Raw genomic sequence first — 23,353 nt, 5'->3', positions numbered from 1 at the left:
ATTCGTCTAATTAAATCCTAGAGGTGAGCGTTTTGACGTGCAGCTTAGAAAACAGTTCAATAACAAGATTTTTAATTGAAATGAGAGACTAACGATAACATCTCTATTGAACTCAGGAGCCATAGTTCGAACATAATTCTCAACATTTATGAGATATATAACTTTACTGAGGAATTTTGATCAAATATTTTATGTACTAGTATATGACCCGGCAAACATTGTTTTGCCTTTAGATCGTAGTCTAGATATACTATGACATCTGCGAAAACGTCGAATAAAATTGTGTTTAGAACTAAAAAAATTCATACAAATCGCGAGTGTAAGACGTCGCTTGTAACACACACTAAACAAATTTTCGTGGCATATTTTTATCGGCCGTCTTACTTATTATTAACGTAAGCATGTAAATAATAATTATAGCAATATTTAAACAATTTGTTATGTTTTTAATGTGATAGCCCTCACTTCTAGGAATACACAAATAAAATTTGAAAAACAAAGTTTTATGAACGATGCGAACGAATCTGAGAGTTGAACAAAGCATACAAGATTTTATGACGATACGTCACTCGAACGGTTAGCTCAGTTGGCACAGAACGCCAGAGATCGTGGTTTCTAGTCCCGCATCGTTCATAAAAATTTGTTTTTAAAATTTTATTTGTGTATACCAATATACCATTTGCCTCCATCAAGATATAAGTATCGAGTTTCAACTTAAATAACATATATAAACTGAAAAACACAGCAGGGGATTAAACAGCGTTTAAGCAACATCTCGCCGAATTGTTTTGCAACAATAGTTTTATAAAACCGCTTATTACTGCACCACAGGGCTCGTACTAAGGGATGTGCCCTACGTTTAAACCGACCAATCATCAGACAGTTATCATTACTACACCCTTGCAAATACGTACATATGCTGGCTTTCACTTATAAATAATAATTTTATTGTTTAATTGATAGGGGAGTGAGTTACTTGTACATATGGGAATTATATTTACTGCAAACCGGAGTTGTAACTGTTACAAATGGATTTAGACATTCTAGGGCACAGCCGAAATACGTTTAATACTAAAACTTATTGCATTAAATGCATATAATTCAATCAAATCAAATCAAAAATATTTTTTTTAGAAGGAAAATTGCGAGCGAAAGAACGAGCAAGAAACTCTAAGGTTGTTCTTTTCAAAACAGAATGGTATAACAAGTTCTTATTTTCAATTAAATTTACAAAACATATCAATTAAAATATATGCAAAGTGATGCAACAAAATACAGAAACGTCAATTACTAAATGCCTTACACGAGTAAGTGAAAAAAAAAAATGTAAATTAATAATTAAAAACAAAGTTATAGTTATTGAGTACATACTTAAAGAACAATACGGTAGATGCAACAATCCACACATACCGTAAATAAAATTGTAATAAACTAACCGCTTAGTACGATCAATCTACGCTACTAGTACAGATGTATACTATCTTAATCATTGTGATCCTTATATCTCGGGGTGAGGTCCTGGTGATCTGAAATACAGGGTCAACCTACTTCAGACACCAGCTCCTCACAAAATACTATCTGTTAAAAAATGTGACACTACTGTACTATTTTAGCTTTAAGATCTTTGTGAGGAGAAAATAAATAGATATTTATTTTTATTATTACTCTTCTGAAGATGTGAGAATGATAAAGATGAAGAGGAATCGACTCCAATTTTGTCAATCGCCCAGGCATTATCAGCTGTTAGTGATGTAAGACGCCTTGCAGCTTCTTTAAAACAAAGCAAAGATGCACTGCAAATGTTTAATTATGTTGAAAATCTTGTAATGGCTAATGCATCAAAATCTTTCTGTCCAACCAAAATAAGTGATTACTATAAATAATGCAATTAAAATTACACCATGAATTTAATTTAATTTATAAATGAATACTTTAATACCTACATATACGATATTAGAACATAATGTTATGCAGTATTTACTTCGTTTTATTTCCCTATCCTGCATAATACGCTTTCTCGCATAAGACATGTTGTTAGTTCAAAGTTATTGCTGCATCGGGTTTACTAAAATAATAATAAAAATGTAACTTTTACGCAAAATCTATTGTAAAAAAAACAGTTACAATAACACGCGTTTTAATCCGTTTAAAAGTGTTTTATTTAAATATAGAGTCATTAAAATATGCCGAAAAGTGAGATTTTGTGATTGTTTCAGGTCGGACACTAGGCAGCGGGAGTGGTCAAGTGTGCAGGCCTCACTTCCACACGCCGCTTCACCCATGGCTGGACTCCAAGGCTCTAAGCGGTGGGTGGGGCAGCGGCTTCCAACAGGACGCTCAAGCAGACAAACCCCTCTCTCCCGCCCAACATCCACATCCTCACCCCCTTTTCTCCTTCCCCCCAACGCCTCCGAAAGACTCCACTCCTGATTCCGTTGCAGCGGCAGCATTAGGTCAACAAGACTACCAGGCAGCTGTCGCTCACGCCACAGCAATGAGTGTGGCGTTCATGCAGCAACAGCAGGAACTGCCACTCTGCGGAGATGTGAAGCCCATGATGGGGGCTCCGTCTTCTAAGCAACGCGAAGGTGCGCAGGCAGACTCGTGCCCTCAAGAGAGTCAGCCCTCTGGAGAATACAACGTTCAATACGGCAGTAGCGACTACTACAACTACCAGGGGAAGGGATATACCGGGCAGCAGCAAAATAAACCCCGCCCGAACAAGACGCGAACGAGCGCTGGTGAGTTCGCGAGCATTACACCTTGCACTGCTCGTCGCTCGCACTCACACGACTAAATCAACTCGCTTATCAGACCATTTTTTATTAATATTTTTCAGTGCTAATTATTAGCAGGAACAATTAAAGAAAAACCAAAATTTAATCGTAATGGCATAAATATTGCATTTTTGATTTAATTCATAATCACTAAACATAGCTTAATAATCCAAATTATTTAAAAAAAACTATTGGTTTCATATATTATAAACCATTTATAAAAATATATTTTATGGTTCACTAAAGCCTATTATGCCAAGAAAACTTGAGTCAACATAAAACTCTTCGTAAGTTAAATAATAGTAAATTGTCAATATGGTCTTATGAGCGTGTTCATTTGCACCGGGTCTTAATCACGTGTCACTGCGGTCTAACGAAATAACGCTTGTGTTACTAAATTCGGTGGAGGCTTCACATGGTGATGGTAACCAAACTAACATTGCTTTCGTGTTCTCAATGTGTATCCATTAAACTGCCGTAAGCTATCTAAGATTTATTATGGGATATTTTACAATTTTACAAACCACTGGTAGAATATACAACATAGAAAATAATACTTAAAGTGCTAATCAATACTTACTAATATGTATTATAAATATACAAGTTACCTTCTATTACTAAATCACGAACAAATTACTCAGGACTAATACTCTATTCAATGCTAAAAGAGTGGCCGTTGAGTTTCTTGTATATTCTTCTTTCCTATTCCTTCTTAATTTAAGCTTATTTAAATGAAGTTTATTTTTCTCTGACTTTGAAACGATTTTAAGTAAATTTACTATCGGCAACATTATCTGAGGTAATTATAGGCTACGTCATAACTCATTCATCAGGGTTCGATTTCTAATACTTTGGTATCGTATATAGAAATATCGTGTTTATTCAAGAATTCCAAAAATACGACAAATGACTTTAAACAGCCTCTTAGGAGTGCTTTTTCTCATTCTGACTAAGGTCAATAGAAGAAGACAGAGTGAGAATTAGCAATTATGAATAAGGGGGTTAGTTGTTACTTTATATTAAACTGGAACATAAAAAATCTTAAAAATTATTTCGCATATGACTGCATTTCCATTACTATGACAAGCGTATTTGAATCCGGAAACTGGAAGTCATGATAAAATCCACCCTAATAATCTTTCTTATTAATTAATATATTCAATGAAATAATTTATGATTACTTTAAATCTTGGACTTTAAATATGGTAATACATTGCTACATCAAGAATATAGTAACGCAGACGAAGGCATTACGATAAACCGAAGAGCCATTTTACATTAGAGTGAAAGAAAAGCGCGTAAATTTTGATTTTTTTTTAAATAATTACATAATATATTGATCATAAGTATATTCATAATCAATAACATATAGTTTTATATTATTAAGAATCCGATCGCCATTCGTGAAATATTTACAAAGCGTTTTTTTCACTTATTAGACATAGTTTGATTTTTTTTCTATCAAGGGATCTATGGTTAATCATGTTCCAAACTCAAAAGATTTGTAGAGTGAATCCTCAAATATCTCAATAAATTACATAACCAAATCTTTAATAATAATAATAATAATAATAATAAAATATATTATTTGCAGCTAAACAATCTTAGTACATAAAAAAAAACAATACTTACCTACTTAAAATTAAATATAAACATAAAACATAATAAAAAAAAAATAAAAAAAAATCTAGATTTAACATCAGCCGCAAATAGGCACAAGCTCGGCATATGCTGACACACATAACTTGTCTTCCACTTGAGCCACTCGGAGACCTCGTAGCAGTCCCAACACGCTATAGACTAATATACATTTTTTTTATATTTTTGTGAAGACTTTTTGATTTGCGACTTTCTCGGTGTAATCTTGTATCTCTGTGACATAACGTCACATCCGAACATTGCTCGCTCTGTGGTACAACTCAAGCGTCAACTAACTGTCAACTGTATAATATTAAACACTTTCAAAATAATTAGATGACTTTTAGAGCCACTTTAATAACAAATGTCATCTAATATTTAAGTTATCTTAATAATTAATCTATATATGCAAACTATATCTATATATATAATGATAACTATACTAAAAGAAGCGAAAAAAACGAATACGTGGGCGATGTATGAAAAACAAACAAATTTAACAAAACATATAAAATATTCTGAGCGTCTGTTAGAAAGTAATAAAGCTAGGCAAGTCTACATAACATTAAATACGTAACACAAATTAATTCAAAATAAATGTAACATTAACTTTATTAAATCGCAACACATTAACACAATAATAAAGATAAGTAAGTAAACACAAAATTGGATGGCAAAATAATTCATTATAACTTAATCTGATGAACATTTTCCAATGTAAATTATTTTAACTGACTCTTGCGTAGTTCAACTCTCATTGTTAGCACATGTGAACCAAGAATAAGACGAGTTTGGAACAAGCAAAGTTCTCATTAGGCACCTAATTGCAACTCCATTGTTCACGTGGGTTTCTAGTTGAATATCTAATCTAATTTTGAAATTGGATTGTGATGAAATTTATAGTCATTTTTATAGATACTTTTTTAAATGGAAAATCCATTCCAGTGTTGTGCCTGAGACTTATTTACCGATAGGTATCGTATATAAATAAATAAATATTGGCACACTTTTACACAAACTGTCTTGCCCTAAACTAGGCATAGCTTGTACTATGTGTACAAGACAACGATATAATTAAGACAATATACTTACTTAAACATACATAAATACTTATAAACATCCATGACTCGGAAACAAACATCCATATTCATCATATAAATGATTGCAACTACCGGTATTCGAACCCGGGACCTCTAGCTTAGTAGTCAGGGTCACTAACCATTCGGCTATATGGGTCGTCAAAATAGTCAAAGACAATAAATAGAGTATAGTAGAGGTACCTTTTGCATGTTGTGTCCATGATATAGTGAGATATTTGGCAAACTTACCAAGTCAATGGTTATACAGAGAAAAATAAAATATTGCTAATATTTATAGTCAAATGCATTAATTTGTGTTATTTTATTAAATTGGTAGGATTTTTGAATAGAGAATAACTGTTAAGTTTATTGCTGATTCAACTCAAAATTTGCTGCAAATGTTATTGTTGATACATTATGCTTCTTTTGAACGTATTTGGATGAAAATATTCATCCTTTAATTTGACAGACAATGCCAAGACTAAAGATCTTATGCAAGTTGCTTCATAGCATCAGTCTCTCACATCACATGATAATACAGAATACTACTGTAATTATCATCAAATCATCTATTACATAATACCTAGGATGAAGTGTATACCTGGATATGAAAAGCAAATAATAATACCGTGCATGAAAGAAATGATAAAATACAAAAACTATTAGGAATAAAACGGACGAAAATAATATTTTGAGACTTTGTCAGAGATTCTGTTTTATTGAGCACAATGTGTAAAAATATATATTACTCAAACAAATGAGAAGTAGTGATTTTATATTATTATTTTCGCGACGAAAGTCAAGCTTGTTCACCATCTCCTGCAATTTGATTTGTCTGGGTTATAGGATTGTTTGTCCCTTTCGGGCTTACGTGCATGGAAAATCCAGATGATGATACTTCATCCAGGTATAACAGCTAGTAGAATTAGGTGTTCCTGGAATCACTCACTAAACATACCTATCAATTTCTTACTTACTCAGAGGCGCTAATAACCAAACAGTAAAACGTAAGTGTAAATAAATTATATTTTTAACCTTTTCTTCCTATTGTTTAAAACAAATGCACCTTTACGAATTTCGCAATATGCCATTAAAACATGACGTAAGTACACTACATTACTGTGAATTACTCAACACCATTGTATTAAATTTGGAGCGCTTTATATTATACATAAATATGATATTATAGCTCTCATAAGCCGTAACAATGCCCGGGAACAAAAAGCGGCTGGTTATTGTATTAATGCAAAGTGAATTTATATTGTACCCATTGATATTTAACTTATTTAATCAAATATTACAATTTGTTTTTCAATTTGAATAATAGCGTTGTTATTTGGTTATAATAGTTAATTATAATAGTTAATTAATAAATGATAGAAAATAGACATTTTGATACTAAATTAGATGCGCAAACACAATCGCACACATTTTGGAGTCGCATTTTATTATATTTAATATAATATGGTCTCGTTTTTGCTGGATATCTTATTTGTTTTATAAAAGATTTATATTATAAATAGTTATTAGAGATTTCTGATTCCCCGGCTATTTCTAATCGTGTTAACCTTAACCTTAAATTAAATCATATTTTTAGATAATTTTATAAGCGATCATATAAAAAAATAACATTAATTTTAAAAACCCGCCACACAACAAACTTCGCTATAATCTTCACATTCCAACTTTCAACCTCAACATACATGGGTTACCAAAAGTCTGGCAACGCGTTGCCACGCTCTTGTGATTTGTTTAATGTCCGTCCTCGACTTCCATAAAAAAAACTTCATTTAGTAAAAGAGCAATTATGTATGTAAACATTTGTGTCAGCTAGCGAACTAAACGGTCTTACGATAAGTACTCTCTCAGTACATAATACCGATAATTAGCAAGTATTAACATAACACAACTTGTTTTGTGAGTGAAGTAGCCACTTCAAGTTCTCATATAAGTAATTGATGTCATATTAAAAAACATATAGGATCGTTAATTGCGTAGGAAAAAGCTATGAAGCAAATTGCACAAGCTGTTTGATAACTTGAGATAATATCTCGCGCGTTTGTCGGATACTTGCGGAAACGCTTAGATGAGTTTTATAAAGTAATATTTATTAATTTAAATATTACATATGTAGTTTATTGAACCTAGTTGGAAGAATATTTAGGCCGCAAATTGTAAGCGATTTTAATTTCAAGGTTTCTGGGGTTTATTATGTAATTAAAACGGATATTAAAATTAAAATATTTTAGTACTGCTCAGTAAAATCATCATTTTAAGTTTTTTATCGTTTACGTAACTTATTTGCTGCAAAGGCATTGTTATGGAATCTGTTCGGCTTACAATACTGTAAATAATAGTTTTTTTCCAAAATTTTTTTTATAAGACGGGTTAAACGGGCACGAGGTTCACGTTATAAAATGTGGTGAGACAACCACCCATGGACACCGCAACACCCTGGTGTCAAGAGATAGAAGGTTCGGGAAAACGCAAGCCGGTAATTGCTTCCACAAAGTGGCTATACGAGGCAAGAAATTTCTTTTTTTTTTATGAAAATAAGGAACGACACGAGCATGACGTTCAGCTGATGGTAATTGATACGCTTACCCATTACAGTGCAGTGCCACAGTAATGTTTACACATAACTGCTTTACGGCAGAAATAGGCGCCGTTGTTGTACCCATAATCTAGCCGGCTTCCTGTGCAAAGGAGCTAGTTAATAAAAAAGGTTCGGTTTTAGAATGTCAACATGATGCTGGTAGAAGTTTGCATTTTACGTAATATCTGGTGGTAGAATTAGGCTGCTGGTACCAACCTAAACTCCCCATGATAAATGCGGTGGAAGATGCAGAAAGAACTCTCATATCTAAACAACGAAATGAACTTGATTTATGTATTACATTATATGATTCATAATCTTTTATGTAGTTCAATAATATTTCACGATACATATACCCCAGTGGATAGTGACCCTGCCCACTGAGCTAGATGTCCCGGGTTCGAATCCCGGTAGGTGCAAACATGAATATGGATATTTGTTTCCGAGTCATAGGATGTTTATATGTATTTATGTATCATTAAGTAAGTATATAGTATTAAATAATATATAGTTATCTTGTACCCATAGTACAGACTATGCCTAGTTTGGGGCATCATGTTTATGAAATATTGTGTCAATACTATTATCATATTATAATTATTACTAAGCTTGCAGTTTCATAAAAGCTATATGACTATATAAAGTTAATGTAGTACATTGTTCCATATTTTAAATTTATTAAGGACCAGTCGAATCAATCTTTGTTCTATTTGTATAATATGCAAATGAAATCGTCTAATGTTGTGCGCATACCTAGAATTCCGTTAACCGGCGACCTCATGCTCAGTTCAAGGAAAACCTTCACAAAAGCTTCGCTTAAACTTACTCAGCAGGATATTGTTAGAATTAAATAATTAGCTTGCCAATGACAGTCTTATTAACATTTATTAGATAAACTTACACAATTGTATTATTCTTGAAGATTCGGAAATATTTTTAAAAAGTGTACTTATGTATGCACGCAAGAAGGTATACTTCTCTGGCGTAACAAAGCCTTACGTCCTTAAAATTATTTATTCCTCCTGCTATTCTACGTTTATAGTAAGGACAATATTCTAAAAATCTTGCAAAGATGGCATTGATAATTAATTATTAAATAACGAATACGGCTGTATGGGCTTGAACCCTTTGCGTGTCCTAATAATGGACGAAGAAACCAAAAAAAAAAAAAAACGAATATCGCAAACGTCAAAAAACGTCGGAACCAACTGCACCCTGTTACTTTTGTGTTACCTGTCATCATTTTTTCATAACACGCCCAAAGAATTATAACTTCAAAAATGCGAAACATATTTATATAAAAATCTCTTCAAAATACATGTTTTACGCATATTTGTTTACGTAATGTCAAATCCTTGCTAATCTGGGAGAGATTTAAAGAATGAAAGAGTTTAAAATATATACGGATATAGAAATGTGGGTAGATATAATTCAATTTAATGGTAAGGCAAGTTTAGATTCATCGCGATTTTAACTGACCATGACACTTTAGTAGGTCACAATAGCTGAACTAAACGAGTACAATTTCATTTATTATGGATTTAAAAGCCTTAGTTTCATCTAAAGTCAGCTTGTTTAGAACACGAGCCGGAGGTCAGGCACAGTACAATGGAATGGGCCACATCCGGGCAACACATTACCATAATATTGCATCCATTTAGAACTATGCTGTACTCGCGTACTTACTAGCGGGTGACCTGTTTGCATTTTTTTTAATTAAAAGGCATAAAAGCATTTATAGTTACAAAATTGGTTCCTTTTTTATTTTACTTCAAACACTACTATCGCTTCGGAAACAAATGGCGCTCTGAGAATGAAGAAACGGCGCAAGATACTCTCCCAGCATTCTTTTTGGGCTCTTTTAATTAAAATATACAATATTGTACTGTCATTGTTATTGCTATCAAATAAATATAACCTAGTCCCAGACTATTCAGTCAATTAGATATTCATCTATAGAGTAGTAGGATTAACGACAGAGCAATTAAAAAAAAGAACTTTAGATTTATGTATAGATAATGCCTGAACAGTGACTGGGACTTTAAGAAAGTGTATATATTTACTCTTGATGATTCTAGATTTGTTCATATATACCAGTCGGTGGCTAGATAGGTAACTTAGCGCGCCCTTTTCTTCGTGCAAGTACTATTTAAGTTTCGATTCGAAGGACACTGTTGCTATAATGTAATAACTGAGCTAATAATACTTAACATCTTATGTATACAGCCTTTAGTAAAGTCGCAGTGCAGCACAGAGATATAGGTTTTTCATAAATCAAGGTTATAAGTTGCACGTTTAACTCACCATGTTTAACGTTTTCTAAAAAACAATTCATGTAATTTTTCAATCGAATCTCAGTCAGCAATATTCTAGAATCATGGTAAATATCCCGTTAAATATTGTAAATAGTGTTACCGTAAAACCGTCAAACTGTTATAGTAGAAAAGTTCATTATTTTGCAATCCACAGAGATATGCTGTAGAAACTTTCTTTCATATCAGAGATGATAAGTCTGGTCCTTTTATAAAACGAGTGTACTTGAATACTGGTAACGCACTTGTAATTCAGGTGATCACTTAACATCAGTTATTCAACAACTTAAACTATTTCATCTATGAATGAATATTCATATTAATTATAACCGGCCAAGTGTGCGTTAAAATAATGTAAGTTTTCTTAATAATGCGATATATACCTTATTACGTGTAATAACTCGTCTGTATTTGTAATATAATTAAGATTTAATATTGCGTATTTGCGAAAGTGCGTGCCTTCATAAAGTATTGCGTGATAACTTTACCTCTGTACTTTTTATTGAATGCGAGAACAATAGAATTTTGATTTATCTGGTACTAAGTAATAATTCCTGGGTGGATTGTGGTCTTATGTACCTTTGAAACACCAAACTGGTGTAGATGCAGAGCCTATTTCGGCCCCAATGATTTTTGCTAAATCCTTTCGAATGGAATCGTAAAGAGTAATTTGTGCATTCCATTTCCATTGTTATTGTTTCCATAATTAAAGGTTAAGTAGGAACAATAAGGAGTTCTATTATGCCCATTTACAAAGACAACTCAGGAATTGATTGAATCAATATTACATTAAATCATAAATACGCTAGTAAATCTGAAATTACAACAACATTAGTCGCAGAAACATTAAAGCAAAATAGACAACGGCGACTTGTAAATACCAATGGGCCATAGGTACTTAATAATCGTAAATTTCTATCGGCAATAGCAAATTATAATACTTACTTTCTAAAACAAGGCTTACGTTCACTAAAATGGCATTTAATGTAATCTACAATTCCAATGTTTCAACAGTAATTCAAATGCAAGCCCGGAGTTTACTTTTGAGTCGTATGCCTTTGATAATAGAGATATGATTCATAATGTTAGATTTTGAATAGCCAGAGGACAATTTACATGCAGTGCACGTAGTGATGCAAAAGATGTTTCGAGGAAAGTTGTGCAACCAATTAGAGTTGGAACACAGCTAACAAAGCTTGAATAGAAAAGGAATAAAAATTCACACAGTTGCCGCTTCTGCCACAAAGCAATACGTATCAAATTAGCATGCAGCATTTGTTTCATTTGTTGAGTATACGCCACGGGCTGTCAGGCAGGAGGAATGAAGTCAGAGCATCTTAGATACGGTTACCATATAATTATTGTGATTTTATTAAGTACACTACTGTGTGTGCTAATATCCATATGTTAACTGTTGAATGTAAAGTTGGAAATGACTATTCACGTCTAACAGTTATCAAAAGCTTACGGTCTTTCAAACACTATTCTTTGGCTTATATTATATTAAGCTAGTTGCTACATATAGGAACGGTGTACATATGTGTGACCTTCGCCTTAAATTTGTATTGTGCTCTCTCCCAGGTCTCGCAACAATTAAATTGCCCACCAGTTTGGGACATTGCAATATTCATGATGACCAGCCATTGTGATAATAAAGTTTAAATCAGTAGTGATAAAGTTTTCTGATTTGACTTCTTATTTTTTAAATTGCCCGGGAATTATATCAAGTGCCCGGTTTATTCACTCTTTTGTAGAATTTGTATTGTGCTCCCCGGAAACTTAGGTTTATCAGTATAAAATGTACATGACACCTGATATATACCTGACAACGTGCAAGCAAATTTTACGATAGTCAGTTGAGTAGTTAACACTTGCTAACGTCGCAAACAAACAAAGTCATACTGCCAATTATAATAATTATACCTACGGTAACATTATCTTTTACATCGTCATAATTCATCTTCTGAGATCCATATGAAGTATTAAATGGGGTTCAAACCAGGAGCCCATAACTCTAAAGGCAGCGCCTTTCACCGCCCGCCGAATGTGCTAGATTTCTTCACAAAATGTTGTAAATAAAATTGTAAAACATTGCAGTAGCATTGTTCTGAAGCCGTGTGTTTGGAAACGAGTTGTTAATGAATATTTTTAGTATTCTTGTGTAGAGCTCGTCGGACATGGTCCGTCGGGGTTCATTGTGGTATACAATTGCAACACGATTTGCATATTCCACGGAAATTCATTGAATAGTTTAATTAAAATTAAATTCTCTTAGTGTTTGTTGCCACAAAATGAATAGGCAAACAAAATACAATGCCATCGTGTTAAGGTATATAAATCTTTTACGTATCTATTGTTGTATTAGATGCAGATTTATATCTAACGATTAATATTATTGTAGGTGTATATATACCTTTAAAGTACGTATATACCTATATATTGAACAATTTAAACTTGAAGGGCATAAAACTAGATATACCCCTCGCTAAACTTTAAGTACGCTCTGAAGTTTATACGCGCATCTGTTTACGTAGATTTTACGTAGATTCTCTGACTCTATATTACGTTACTGGGCAACTATTCAGCAACGTCAGATCATACTAGAATTTGTCTAGGGATTTTTCGTTGAATACGTAGTGGTGAATTGGATAAATATATTTATCGTTCAACAATATCTATATTCTATAATAAGTAATTTCGCTGAGTAACGATAGATCGCACATAAAATATGCAATAATATGTAATATGTAAATACAAAACTACTTAGTAAAATTATTAAAACGGGTATAATTTTTAAAAAAAATTTTCCCCAAATTAAAACAATTTATGATTAACGTGTACATGCTCTTTCAATACTTTATTCACATTCAACAAGATAGGAATCTTTACTCAGTCAGATTATAATTTAGTAACAATCGGAAAGCGATCGCAATTGCATTTGCAATTGAACGATTCACATCTGTCAAATGCAATTATGTGAACGCGCTAATAACGAATGCAAATACGAGCCGAGCATTCCGATGCAGGCGCCATGAAAAATGACTTTATTTCTCCATCATACAACGACACAGCTCACTTCGAAACAGCCAGAGAAAACGCTCAAGATTATTGACTTCCATTTTCTATTTGCATACAGACGTGTAATTAAGGCGTAATAACAGAGTCTGTGGCGCAACAAAGAATAAGTTTTGAGCAATCATTTAATGGTTTGTATGCAAAATAGCCTCAGTTACGTGTTGATGTAGTGAGAGAGCGTCACGGGCCACGGTGCACGGGAGAATGGGTCCTTTATTTAAATTAACATTTCTTACTGGACGCGTTTCATTACTCTTTGTTTGTGTACCAAACAGGCTGTAAGCAAAACGGTGTAAAACTAATTCAACGAAAAACAAATTCTATATTGGATATTTTGTGTTGACAAACAACATAAATCTGGGAATTATATCTAACGTCCGGTTTATTCACTTTGTCCATAACATATGCATTGCGACCTCTTTTGTGGATGTAGTGCTCTCGAATATTGCCACGTCTAACAGCGTTAGAATATCACCACGTATAATTAGGACATGTTTTCCCCACGCGTGAGGGTCGTGTGAAAAGTTCGCGTCCGACGGTGTAGTGCTTTGCTGGAGAGTCTCGAAATATAAAAACCGCCCACTCGTCTACGTAAATATGGCAGATGAAAATCTTTTATCGCGGTCACGTAGCAAAGCCATGTCACGAGCGAACGTCACTCCAGAGCAATAAAGAGCGGGCCGCATTTTAATTTCGAACAAACACTGGAATTTTTCGCTCAACTTTCAAAGTTCTGCAGCCTTTCTGGATAGGATCATATCTAGCTGGACATGCCCTGTTACGTGCCCACTAAATTATATCTTTATTTTACGTCTGAATCACGTCTAAAGACTTTAACTTTGTAGATCATTAGATAGCCGAAACACGTTGGAAATATAGTTATAACGTACAATCCGGCGAGGACGTTACACTCATGCTTATAGCAGAGTAATTAATCAAGAATGATAGTTTATACAGTTCCTAATTCGTGTTATTGGAGGATGTGTTGTAAATCTTGTGTTAGCCGCCGGCGGCCGCAATGACTTTCACAAACGTACCATACACCAATAAAGATGTTACCATTCAACTAAAAATACACTCTAAAGACAATAAGTTCACATGAAACTCCACGCTTCGTGTAATATCCTATTATTTCTCCTAATAATCACTATTGACTTTTATTTATTAGAAACTTTGGAGCAAATTACAGGTTTTATCGGAGTAATACAAAAAAGTTAAAGGGTTAGACCAAAAAGTGAGTTGTCGGTTCGATCGCAATAACTTTTCGATAAGGTCCGGGCAATTTAATTGCCGGTTGTGATCTGGTTTTTATACATAAAAAAGATGAATGGCCAAAGCGCCTACAGCTTCGGGAATATTCTCCGAGACGGTATTTTTTCTATGAACCGCCAGAACACTTTCACCTCTCGTCAATTCCTTGCGTAGCACTAATATTTATTCAGCGCATCGCCTCAGTATCTGGGAACTTGGATAATCAGATTGAGATATGTGTTATTATAATAAAGATATCTACCGATACATTCGAGAGATAATATCTTTAGGGCAATAAACTCGAACGTGCAACATTGCGAGCCACTTAATGCTATATTTGTTTATCGAAGTAACGCGACACATAAATTTAAAAGACTTCTAAGTTTAATTGATAAATCACCCACATAGGAGTCCTGTAGAATAGTTAATAATAACCTTCTTACAAGAACTAAACAGATATAATTATATAAGTATATTACTGTCATTGTAAAATACTCTGTCTGATTTAAATGAGTGGCCGTTGAGTTTCTTGTATGTTCTTCTCACGAGCTCAATTTTTTCCGAACATATAGTAGATTCAGTTATTAAAATTCGATTCAAAAACGCTTATGTTAAGCCTAATTGAATAAAGTTTATTTGACTTTGATTTAAAAAAAATATATACATTCATTGTCTAATATAACAAAATTATTACTTACCTTTGTAATAAAATAATTAAATAACAAATATTGTTTCATTTTTTTAATATAAATCTGCAGGAACTCTATATAAAAAAGTAATAAACTCAGTCATTTTTAGATTTTAAACTTTCGAACATACACGATTTCATTTTAACTTTAAGCATTAGGATTTCACATTTAAAACGCGCAATCGAAGTTCACCGCGTTAAAATTTGTGAAGGGCAGTTCATTGCCCCGACTGAAATTTTGAAGTGAAATCTTTTTGGGGTATGTTTCGCACTTTTGGAGCATAAAGTATAAGGCATTGAACTTGCGTGACCGTCACGCATTTGATATTTGACAGGACTTTGAAAATGGGATCAAAATTGTTCGTATCTTATTAAAGTTGCATAAGCCTATAAGTTAAGTTTTTGAATATAAAGTTATTAATGTGAGGATCATTATTAAATGACAGTTAAAAATTGAAGAGTTAAGCTAAATTCGATTGATTACATAACATAAAATTTGTATTTTATTATCTTAGATAATTTATGAGTCTCTTGGTGCACAACCGATGAAAACAGGCCAGGTGTATTACTTTAGTCACTTTGTGTTAGTCTGCGTGCACTGCTCAAAATAGAGGTTAACTGTTAACCTCATTTGTTTTTGACGTTTAAATAGCTGTCACAGACTATCTAGACGTATAAATAATCTAAGCTATTTATAAATCAATATTGTACATAGATAGTAGATAAAAATAATTACTAATAAAAGTACCTACTTTGTTAAAAACTTTCATAAAATTCAAAATATATAAAGTTTACATGTTTGTGATGTTAAGAAGTTCTCACTACTGTTGTGCAGTTCTATGACTGAGAGCCGTTTAATTCCTTTCAAAAGATTTGCAATCACCTAAATGTGAGACCTATTACTTTGACCAACTAAATAATAATTCATAAATACTTTTTAGATAAAGTTTTTACGAAAATGAAATTGGTATACGTAGCAATGTTGTGGGAACATTTTAAAGGATGCGAAGGTGTAACGAGATGAGATTTTAAATTCGGCCTCGGTAAATCATCGATATTGTAATCGAGTTTAGAGAGAAATTGTGGGCGGCGCGCGCATCCCGTGTGAGAAGACGCATCCTTCTTGTAAAACAACTTTAGCGGTAGCAAGTAATTGCTTATAATTTAAAACGAAAACCTTGTAAATATATGGAAGAACTTGTTATTATCCGATATTTTCCAGAGGGCAGCTCTACTTGGGGATAAATTAAGATTTTGTTTGAGCATGACTATTAATAGTGAGCACGTTATATCTTTAATTAGTGAAATATAACTATTGCGGTTTTAACTAATATTAGCATGTGCATAGATATTTAGTTACGCTCTGTTTCTTTTAAGTGCTGGTAGAATTTTTTGCAATTACTACTACATTATTAAAATTATGACAATATTCTTTTTATAATTAGTAGTTATATAATTAATTTTAAAAATTCTATTTTTGTTGGTTTAGTACGGTTAATGAAGAATTTGTTTATAATATGGGTACAGTACTGTATTGCATTTATGGCGTTTGCATGTATAAATACAATATTGCTTTATCTAAATTTTCCTTGCGTGAAAAAAATCTTGATAAAATTACAAAGAGTGAAATGTGTTGCTTTCTCTTGATTTACGACTATGTTGGATGTGTATGTTGGTTATATATATGTTATTTTATGTTGCATGCTTATGTAAACTGTGAAATTTGATTGTTGATTTGTTTCTGAATGTTTTTTCTCTGGTCTTTCCCAGCCTGCCAGGAGACAGGTAATTTTTCCTATATATATAAATAAGACCTAATAGCATATTCGAATTTTCATTAGATAATTTCATATGCAACTTCTTAGAAGTCATGTTAAATTTATTGAAATATAAATTATTTCTATTATAAAAAGTTCTATTAAAATTGTTTTTTTATTCTTAAATCTTTCCTAAATCTGTTTAGATTTCACTTTAGCTACCCTATAGCACACCGTACTTTCTGCGTTCCTTATTTCAGATTATTTGAGTATTGGAGTTATGTAAATTTAATTCTATATGTTTATACAGAGGGTCGAGAGTGCGTGAACTGTGGAGCAACAAGCACTCCTCTGTGGAGACGCGACGGAACTGGCCATTACCTGTGCAACGCGTGCGGCCTATACTATAAGATGAACGGACAGAACAGACCTCTGATCAAACCTAAACGAAGATTGGTGAGTGTAAGAATCCGACCAATTTTATTCTTTGCTTTCACACGTTTATTCCTACATACCAAGACCTAATAGATATTCTAATCCTTAATCGTAGAAATGCAGAATGTAAAGTACAGTTAGGCGGCGTTTTCAGTTAAGTACCGAAAGAACATATTAAATTAAATGAATTTCTGACCATATTGAAGTCATGCCAATAGTGTGGACAGCCTTTAATGATCACGCGATTTTTAGAGTGCATATTGTTACCGTAAAATCTTCTCGTCCCAAATACCACAGTGTCTCAACACGAAGGTTTTTAACCAGTGTGTGTTGCCAGTGATAGCTTACGGAAGGCAGACGTACGGAAAGCTCACAGTCGCTCATAGATGCAATGAAGAGGGCCGGAATAGGTTGGATGAGGGCAGCGCAGGATGGATCGTCGTGGAATTCTTTGAGGGAGGCCTTAGTCCCAGCAGTGGACGTCTTTTGGCTGAAGCGATTGCAATGGCTCGACTTAGCAATAATGTGGAATGAAGGAAAATGCTTACAGTGAATGAACGTTACATTTACATCTAAAGATATTCTCCTCATTAGAAGTTCCGCGTGAATGTTAGTTTAACTTCCATATTTAAGAGATTTCAGCTATAGGATAGCTCAATATGTTTATGTCAAAGGCCAGCTTACTCTAAAATCAAATTGACAACATAAACCACATCTATTGGAGCATCATCAAAACAGCCAAGAACTTATCTCGTCATCAAATTCTTCATGAGACGCGCAAACAGTCCATAAATCTCTTACTTTATTAGACTAAGTTTAAGTTTAATATCAAGACAGCCGGAATGGGTGTTGTTTACAGTTAAGGGGCAGTAATAAAAAGGCGGGGCATGCACGATCACACATTAAGCGCTCCCACAAATTGGCCTCTTAAGAAACCTGAGTATTTCGAAGAACAGCGTCCCAAAACTAGCAGTACAGTGACCGCTATAAATCATCTCGATTGCATTTAATATAAAGTATTTATACATAAACATACTGAAACAAACAACATTGTGACTTATGGCCGTTCCCAAAATACTATCTACAGATAGAGATAAACTTCTACCATCTACTATCAGTAATTAGCTGTCAATAATCTGAAGCTGTCCCAATATACCCGTTAAGTCATTCTTATCACCTTATATTCGAACGCGTCAATTGCAATTTCCATACAAACTTCTATCGCTGGTAAGCTATACGACCTCCCATTGACAGACAGCGTGTACGGATAAGGTGAGTTACCGTCGATAAGTTTATTGGGACAGAAAAGTAAACGATAGTCATGATTTTTATCTCAAGTAGGCCACAACCGGAGATAGATTGAATATTGGGAACGGCCGTTAGTGCGATATCGTATTTTTTGGATCAGTGTACAATCCTACAAGAAGAAAACTGTTGATTTCACAAAATTAGGGACCAATTAGAAGTAGATAGTTCTATGTTTCTACGTGTTATCTTCGAGGTAATTTGGTCGAGAGCTTATCAGTATAACGTAGTATGCCAAATTGCTCAACTCGAAGAATGCGGTTCCGGTACAAGGATAAGTACTTAATCTACGAGTATATAAACGTTTTCTATTTATTAGAGTAGGCTTACATTAAGCATTGCCGACTGTCATTATATACATTTTTTATATATCACTAGCTGACCCAGCAAACGTTGTATTGCCGATATTAAAATCGCGTTAAAAAAGTAACTGTTGATCATAGATGGGTGAAAATTTGAAGTTGTATCTATTTTTTAATTAAACAAATTAAACAAATTAAAAAAAATTCGTTCGGACCACCCTTAACATTTAAGGGGATGAAAATTATCATTTTCAATATCAAATTATTTGTATAATTCTGTTTTTAAGAAGCATCATTCGCATCCAATAAACGAAACTGTGCACAAAGTTTAAAGCGCTACAAACAAAGGAACTATGAAGAAGATCTACAATATTTTCTTAGTTTTTTTTTGTTTTATTATAACCGCAGCCATTTTTTTATCCACCATCTTGGTTATTATTTATTTTTTTAGTGTTTTTTTTTTATTTATATCATATCTTAATTTGATCTTATATCGCCAATAGATATATAGACTTATTTACAGCTTTATGACATACGGTTACACTGAATAGGGTACGCATTAGTTACTCAAAATAACTACAAAATTTTCACATTTGGTTTGTTTTAAGTCTTAAATGGGCTCGCTCTAAATATCTTTAACAATTAGGTCTATAATAATGTACCCAATGTTATGGTTTTGTAACCCGGATGTTATATTAAAGGCACTGTAGTGTATCATGAAACCGTTAATGGGCTTTGGAGATTTTGAACTAACACTTTTATTTTCGCTGTGGGAAACTAAGACACAATACAAATTACAGACATTCATAATTTTGGTATAAAAGGCGATGTGGTGTTTCTGTAATTTTTTTTTTATGACAATAAGGGACGAGATGAGCAGTACATTCAACTGATGGTAATTAATACGCCCTGCCTATTACAATGCTATACCACTTAGGATTCTTGAAAAACCCAAAAAATCTGAGCGGCACTACAATTGCGCTCGTCACCTTGAGACATAAGATGTTAAGTCTCATTTGCCCAGTAATTTCACTAGCTACGCGGCCCTTCAGACCGAAACACAGTAATGCTTACACATTACTGTTTCACGGCAGAAATAGGTGCCGTTGTACCCATAATCTATCCGGCATTCTGTGCAAAGGAGCCTCCCAATGGGAGGCCCCCCATTGGTATTTTTTACATTTGTTGTATTAACTGATGTCTATATATCTAAGTTGTCTAAACTAAAACGCAATAACATAAAAAGTAGAACAGGGCAATTAATGCAATCCATTAAGAAACTTAGACCTTCTCCAAGTGAATTGAATAATTGGACGCATAACGGCCGCACAATGAATTACAGAAACAGCTCGAATTTTTTATTCAAAATAATTAAAACGCTTAATTGCAAAATGTACTTGACACGAATTAGAAATGGCAACTTTTTGTCAGTGAAATTCGCTTATTTATTGTTGAATTGATATACATAAGGACATATCATTCGCAGTCTGATAAAGGAACGGCAAAAGTGTGCTAAAAGACACGGACTAGTAAAAAAATAAGGACTCCGTGTCACCTTAAATAACAGTGTAGCACCAAAACAAGCCGATTAACGAGTAAATACATAGCCCCACGCACACACTTACACTATTACAGGCCGACAGGCGGCCATTATGAGAATTGTCATCGTCTGTGACAAATCAGTTTGCGTCTCAATAAAATCTTTTAAAAATGCCGTCGTGCGTTGTGAAGAAGTGTAAAAACAATAACATGAAAGTATTTGTGGATATATGATTATTTAAGGGAGAAAAAATTGTGTAACTGGTATACTCCGTAACCGCACACACACTAGCATAAAGGTGCTTCACTTGCTAATATCACGGCGCGGAGTCCTTCTTTTTTTACTAGTCCGTGCTTAAAGACAATGTTAGCACAGTTTTCACCTTAGTAGTGTGTCAACTGTCACTGTCCGAATCAAATGTGAAGTGAATTAATGTTATACATTGCTGCTTATTGAGCAAGAAAATTTTAAGCAACTAGATTAAATGCGGTAATGTACTGATATAGCAATCGAAGTTTATTATGGAGTAGATTGTGGCATGGTCCATATTTCGGTTTTATTTTTATACAACGTGATATGTCTATATGTATAGAACGTCATTAAGTATAACAAAATATGTTGGAGCAGAAATAACGGAATTATTTATATTACAGTAATGTCTTACCGATAATGACGGGCTAATTAAATGTACGATTTATCGCCAAGGAATAAAATAAAATGAGAGATTTATTTTATTTGTAAATAAAGAATAAAAATTACTTAAAATCGGTTTCGGTAAAATGTTTAAACAAACAATTCAAGGGATTTTAAGTTGATAATAAACTCATAATATGAAAAATGAATTACTAAAATAAAATTTTAATTTATTTTATGATTGCTTAAAGATACGACTAGTCTTCATATTCATTAGTTTTTCAACATTTTTAAATAAAACTGCCTACTAATACAATAATGTTCATTCAAATTCATACAAAATACTTCTCGCAACGCTTTGGAGGAGAAGAGCCTCTATTATAATTGGCCTCGAAAGAAGCGAGTATGACGTCAACATGGCACTAAAGAGATCAGAATAAAGGGTCTGTCAACAGAAGTGGAAACTTTATCAAGGCTAGGTTAATAATATGAAATATTATTACATTTTTTGTTCTATTAAATTAAATTTATAACATTTAGAACATACCAATGTAAATATAATAGTGTTTAAAGATTTAAACACAATTATATTAATTCTATGAAGTAATAACATTTAGAGCGTACGAGTATGTAATTATATTTGTGTATAAAACTCTGTTAAATTTTGCTCTGACTGATCGCGCTCGCTTAGCCGACTTGAGCCGACTATATCCGAAGAAGCGTTAATTCTCATTCAATTGCATCAAAATATGGTGCTCAGCGAGTTTTCCAAGCTGAAATTGTCATAGTACTTAATATCATTTGTAAACGCTGAAACGCGTTTCTTTATTCAAATATATTTCTCTTTTTATAGTTTTGAATGATTGAAAAACATACCCAGTAGCCTCTGTGTTGCGGAATAATATAAAATATACGATATATTATGTTTGTGAAGCGAGCCATATAAATAATATTTAAAATTATGGAAACAAAGAACACAGCGTGCACTGGCTGCGTGCACCTGAGTCTCTGTTATTGTGTTTAAGCTAGGGATACATGACGCTACTCTATTAAATATTTAAAGATTTATTTTACTAGTAGGAGACTCCATTTCATAAAATTAAAATGCCGCCAAGATTGGTTTTACCAAACATTTGTTATAGCTTTATTTTAATTTTTTGATAATTAATAAAAACATATTTTGTTGAAACGGTCATCATAGTGTGGGCAACGTTCAGTGGTATCATACATTATTTTTTTATTATGAGTATTTTATTTTATTTATGAGTAGGGGCAAAGAGGCAATATAGCGACACCGTTAATTGTTGATATAATAATAATATATATCGGCACATTCTAATAAGTATAGACACGTTGTATTATTAGGAGGCTTTTCTCCAAATTATCATGCCGTCAAGGAGATACTACGCCTTTTTCTGCACTTTTTTACTGTGTGTACATAGTGAAATTACTGGGCTAATGAGAATTATGTTTCAAATTGAAGAGCTCAAATGTGATGTAGTATTTTGAGTATTTCAAAAATCCTGGCCGGCACTGTATTATAAGGTGCAGAGCATTAAAAAAAGGGCCTGTTCTTCTCATAACTTTTTCTAATAAAAATATATCGAAATCGCGACTTTGATAAATTTAGTTGATTTACTCTGATCTATTTAGTAATTAATAATATAATATTTACACGCTCTCACACAAATTCTTCTATTGCATTAATATTTTCGAATAATATCCTAAGGGAACTATGTATCTCAAGCTTTATTCGCAATAAACCAGTGCAAACGCATCATAAACATTTTAATATGTTACGATAAAGGCTAGCTATATATTTATTCTGCGGCTTCTCTGCTCAGCGGCCAGACAGCGCTATAACACTCATGATGACATATTATTGTTCTATTTTTCTAAAGATTTATAAGCAACTTGAACAAGAAACTTTGTTTAATATATTACTGATTTAAGCTAAATAGGCGC

General features: G+C 33.2%; 1 protein-coding gene across 7 annotated transcripts in view; it reads left to right on the top strand.

Annotated features, from left to right (window-relative positions):
- Positions 1-23,353, top strand: part of LOC126968397 (GATA-binding factor C) — a 136,512-nt gene that overhangs the window by 48,363 nt on the left and 64,796 nt on the right. For 2 of the 7 annotated variants that reach the window (XM_050813409.1, XM_050813404.1), the window contains exons 3-5: positions 2,217-2,741; positions 17,187-17,201; positions 17,484-17,635. In XM_050813409.1, the coding sequence (XP_050669366.1) occupies positions 2,217-2,741; positions 17,187-17,201; positions 17,484-17,635 (692 nt within the window). The remainder of the gene's footprint in view (positions 1-2,216; positions 2,742-17,186; positions 17,202-17,483; positions 17,636-23,353) is intronic. The other 5 variants (XM_050813410.1, XM_050813405.1, XM_050813411.1 and 2 more) reach the window with 5 other exon arrangements.

This window comes from Leptidea sinapis, chromosome 15 (assembly GCF_905404315.1).
Source record: "Leptidea sinapis chromosome 15, ilLepSina1.1, whole genome shotgun sequence".
NCBI classification, from domain to species: Eukaryota; Metazoa; Arthropoda; class Insecta; order Lepidoptera; family Pieridae; genus Leptidea; species Leptidea sinapis.
The sequence above is the reverse complement of the archived record's forward strand: the minus strand, read 5'-3'. Positions and strand labels throughout refer to the sequence as shown.